The 5000-nt window shown below is 45.3% G+C and overlaps 1 protein-coding gene across 1 annotated transcript in view; it reads right to left on the reverse strand.

Annotated features, from left to right (window-relative positions):
• LOC129825554 (acetyl-coenzyme A synthetase 2-like, mitochondrial) overlaps positions 1–5000 on the reverse strand; it is a 32198-nt gene that overhangs the window by 18619 nt on the left and 8579 nt on the right. The window contains exons 7-8 of the mRNA XM_055885726.1: positions 4265–4402; positions 1–89 (exon numbers count right to left, since the gene is read on the reverse strand). The exon at positions 1–89 is cut by the window's left edge and continues 4 nt beyond it. Coding sequence (XP_055741701.1) covers positions 1–89; positions 4265–4402 — 227 coding nt within the window. The remainder of the gene's footprint in view (positions 90–4264; positions 4403–5000) is intronic.

Genomic DNA, 5000 nt, shown 5'->3' on the forward strand with positions numbered 1-5000 from the left:
CTGCCACCAGGTGTCGACCACAGGGCAGCGTCCGTCCCCCACCACCCGATGGTACCACTCCCAAGCTTCTGTGTTGATGGGTTCACCCACTTCAGAGGGAACAGGACAGGACAGGGTTAACAGCACCACAGGACTATTCTCACCCACTTCAGAGGGAACAGGACAGGACAGGGTTATTAACAGCACCACAGGACTATCCTCGCTCACTTCAGAGGGAACAGGACAGGACAGGGTTATTAACAGCACCACAGGACTATTCTCGCTCACTTCAGAGGGAACGGGACAGGACAGGGTTATTAACAGCACCACAGGACTATTCTCGCTCACTTCAGAGGGAACGGGACAGGGTTAATAGCACCACAGGTCTATTCTCGCTCACTTCAGAGGGAACAGGACAGGACAGGGTTAACAGCACCACAGGTCTATTCTCGCCCACTTCAGAGGGAACAGGACAGGACAGGGTTAACAGCACCACAGGTCTATTCTCGCCCACTTCAGAGGGAACAGGACAAGACAGGACAGGACAGGGTTAATAGCACCACAGGTCTATTCTCACCCACTTCAGAGGGAACAGGACAGGATATAGTTAACAGCACCACAGGGAGTCAGCACCAGAGTTAAACAACCTAGAGGGTGTGTAACAGTATAGCTTCCGTCCCTCTCCTCGCCCCAACCTGGGCTCGAACCAGGGACCCTCTGTACATCAACAACAGTCACCCATCGTTACCCATCACGCCACGGCACTTGCAGAGCCGGCGGAACAACTACATCTAGGTCTCAGAGCGAGTGACGTCACCGATTGAAACACTATTAGCGCGCACCACCGCTAACTAGCTAGCCATTTCACATCGGTTACAGGTGCATTCACAGTCAATGGAAATGATAGGAGGAGCTCTCCAGGTTTTAACACTCCCATGTCTCTGTGTTGATGGGTTCATGGGGAAGAGGACAAGAAGAGGACAGGAAGAAGACAGGACATGTTTATGATGTGCTGTCTAGATAATTCCATTTCCCGGCCTGGCACGGCACACCGTGTTCCATTACATATGTAGACTCTCTTTAGAGGTCAAACCTTTACCCTCGCCTGGCGAAATGACATGTATAGTACCGACTGCTGAATCGGTGGCACCCACAGCAAGGCTCATGTCCCTACTACTACAGTATCATGTTAATATACCATCAGCACAACACCGCCTGTTGTACTGAAACAGTATACACTACTACTACTACTACTACTACTACTACTACTACTACTACTACTACTACTACTACTACTATAGTATCATGTTAACATACCATCAGCACAACACCGCCTGTTGTACTGAAACAGTATACACTACTACTACTACTACTACTACTACTACTACTACTACTACTACTACTACTACTACTACTACAGTATCATGTTAACATTCCATCAGCACAACACCGCCTGTTGTACTGAAACAGTATACACTACTACTACTACTACTACTACTACTACAGTATACTGTTACACTGTAGACTGCTGTCTATGGATCCATTACACTCTAGACTGCTGTCTATGGATCCTTTATACTGTAGACTGCTGTCTATGGATCCATTACACTGTAGACTGCTGTCTATGGATCCATCACACTGTAGACTGCTGTCTATGGATCCATCACACTGTAGACTGCTGTCTATGGATCCATCACACTGTAGACTGCTGTCTATGGATCCATCATACTGTAGACTGCTGTCGATGGATCCATCACACTGTAGACTGCTGTCTATGGATCCATTACACTGTAGACTGCTGTCGATGGATCCATTACACTGTAGACTGCTGTCTATGGATCCATTACACTGTAGACTGCTGTCTATGGATCCATCACACTGTAGACTGCTGGCGATGGCTCCATCACACTGTAGACTGCTGCCTATGGATCCATCACACTGTAGACTGCTGTCTATGGCTCCATCACACTGTAGACTGCTGTCTATGGATCCATCACACTGTAGACTGCTGTCTATGGATCCATCACACTGTAGACTGCTGTCTATGGATCCTTTACACTGTAGACTGTGGTCTATGGATCCTTCACACTGTAGACTGCTGTCTATGGATCCTTTACACTGTAGACTGCTGTCTATGGATCCTTCACACTGTAGACTGCTGTCTATGGATCCATCACACTGTAGACTGCTGTCTATGGATCCTTTACACTGTAGACTGCTGTCGATGTATCCATCACACTGTAGACTGCTGTCTATGGATCCATCACACTGTAGACTGCTGTCTATGGATCCTTTACACTGTAGACTGCTGTCTATGGATCCATCATACTGTAGACTGCTGTCTATGGATCCATCATACTGTAGACTGCTGTCTATGGATCCATCACACTGTAGACTGCTGTCTATGGCTCCATCACACTGTAGACTGCTGTCTATGGATCCATCACACTGTAGACTGCTGTCTATGGATCCATCACACTGTAGACTGCTGTCTATGGATCCATCACACTGTAGACTGCTGTCTATGGATCCTTTACACTGTAGACTGCTGTCTATGGATCCTTTACACTGTAGACTGCTGTCTATGGATCCATTACACTGTAGACTGCTGTCTATGAATCCATCACACTGTAGACTGCTGTCTATGGATCCATCACACTGTAGACTGCTGTCTATGGATCCATCACACTGTAGACTGCTGTCTATGGCTCCATCACACTGTAGACTGCTGTCTATGGATCCATCACACTGTAGACTGCTGTCTATGGATCCATCACACTGTAGACTGCTGTCTATGGATCCATCACACTGTAGACTGCTGTCTATGGATCCTTTACACTGTAGACTGCTGTCTATGGATCCTTTACACTGTAGACTGCTGTCTATGGATCCATTACACTGTAGACTGCTGTCGATGTATCCATCACACTGTAGACTGCTGTCTATGGATCCATCACACTGTAGACTGCTGTCTATGGATCCTTTACACCGTAGACTGCTGTCTATGGATCCTTTACACTGTAGACTGCTGTCTATGGATCCATTACACTGTAGACTGCTGTCTATGAATCCATCACACTGTAGACTGCTGTCTATGGATCCATCACACTGTAGACTGCTGTCTATGGATCCATCACACTGTAGACTGCTGTCTATGGCTCCATCACACTGTAGACTGCTGTCTATGGATCCATCACACTGTAGACTGCTGTCTATGGATCCATCACACTGTAGACTGCTGTCTATGGATCCATCACACTGTAGACTGCTGTCTATGGATCCTTTACACTGTAGACTGCTGTCTATGGATCCTTTACACTGTAGACTGCTGTCTATGGATCCATTACACTGTAGACTGCTGTCGATGTATCCATCACACTGTAGACTGCTGTCTATGGATCCATCACACTGTAGACTGCTGTCTATGGATCCTTTACACCGTAGACTGCTGTCTATGGATCCTTTACACTGCAGACTGCTGTCTATGGATCCATCACACTGTAGACTGCTGTCTATGGATCCATCACACTGTAGACTGCTGTCTATGGGTCCATTATACTGTAGACTGCTGTCTATGGATCCATCACACTGTAGACTGCTGTCTATGGATCCATCACACTGTAGACTGCTGTCTATGGATCCATCACACTGTAGACTACTGTCTATGGATCCATTACACTGTAGACTGCTGTCTATGGATCCATCACACTGTAGACTGTGGTCTATGGATCCATCACACTGTAGACTGCTGTCTATGGATCCATCACACTGTAGACTGCTGTCTATGGATCCATCACACTGTAGACTGTGGTCTATGGATCCATCACACTGTAGACTGCTGTCTATGGATCCATCACACTGTAGGGCTATTGTCTATGGGGTGTATGGTATTCAACAGGATATCCTCCTGAGGTCTAATCAAATCAAATCAAATGGTATTTGTCACATGTGCCGAATACAATGAATACAACAGGTGTAGACCTTACAGTGAAATGCTTAATTACAAGCCCTTAACCAATGATGCCTTAATATGTTTGTAAGAAGAAAAAGTGTTAAGTAAAAAATATATAGGTAAAAAAATAAAAAATAAGTTACAAATAATTCAACAGCAGCAGTCATAAAACACGGTGGCAGGAACATTATATACAAAATAAGCTACAAATAACACGAAAAAACAATTGCACAATTGCTTACGGGGGGGGATCTTAAAACGTCAGCCATCTCCTTTCGGCACCATTCTCAACATAAAAAGGAGAGAGTTCTGTTGTTGTAAGGTTTGACCTACCAGAGCCCAGGGTTTTTAGGGAGGAGCGGTCGTAATTCTGCACCCACTCGTCTCCGTATTTCAGCAGCAGCCTGATGGCCGTGGGAGCACCGTAAAACTGGTTGATCCCCAGCCTCTCCACCATCTCCCAGTACCTGCCTGTAACATCACCAGATATATACATGTGTTGGTGTCGACCTCTTACTACTTAGAAGACAGAAAAGTTCATTCACAGAACATACAGAGAACTGTTTTAAATGTTAACTTATTTTACACATTGCTAGGCAGCACATAAAAACCTAATGTTTGGGCCTAATTCTTTTTGTTGTGTCTTGCAGGCCTCAATGCTGGACTTTTCACAAGACAGAAATGTACTCTCAATGACAGAATACTCTTAGGAAAAAAGTGTTCCAAAAGGGGTCTTTGGCTGTCCCCATAAGAGAACCCTTCCTGGTTCCCTTTTTGGTTCCAGATAGAACTCTTTTGGGTTCCATGTAGAACTCTTTTGGGTTCCATGTAGAACTATTTTGGGTTCCATGTAGAACTCTTTTGGGTTCCATGTAGAACCCTATGTGGAAAGGGTTTTTACATGGAACTCAAAAGGGTTCTTTCTACTTGGAAACAAAACGGGAACCAAAAATGGTTCTTCAAAGGGTTCTCCTATGGGGACAGCCAAAGAACCCTTTTAGGTTCTAGATAGCACCTTTTTCCTAAGAGTGTAGGAATACTGAATATACGCACGGGGGTTATATTTATG

This window comes from Salvelinus fontinalis, chromosome 27, assembly GCF_029448725.1.
Source record: "Salvelinus fontinalis isolate EN_2023a chromosome 27, ASM2944872v1, whole genome shotgun sequence".
NCBI lineage: Eukaryota > Metazoa > Chordata > Actinopteri > Salmoniformes > Salmonidae > Salvelinus > Salvelinus fontinalis.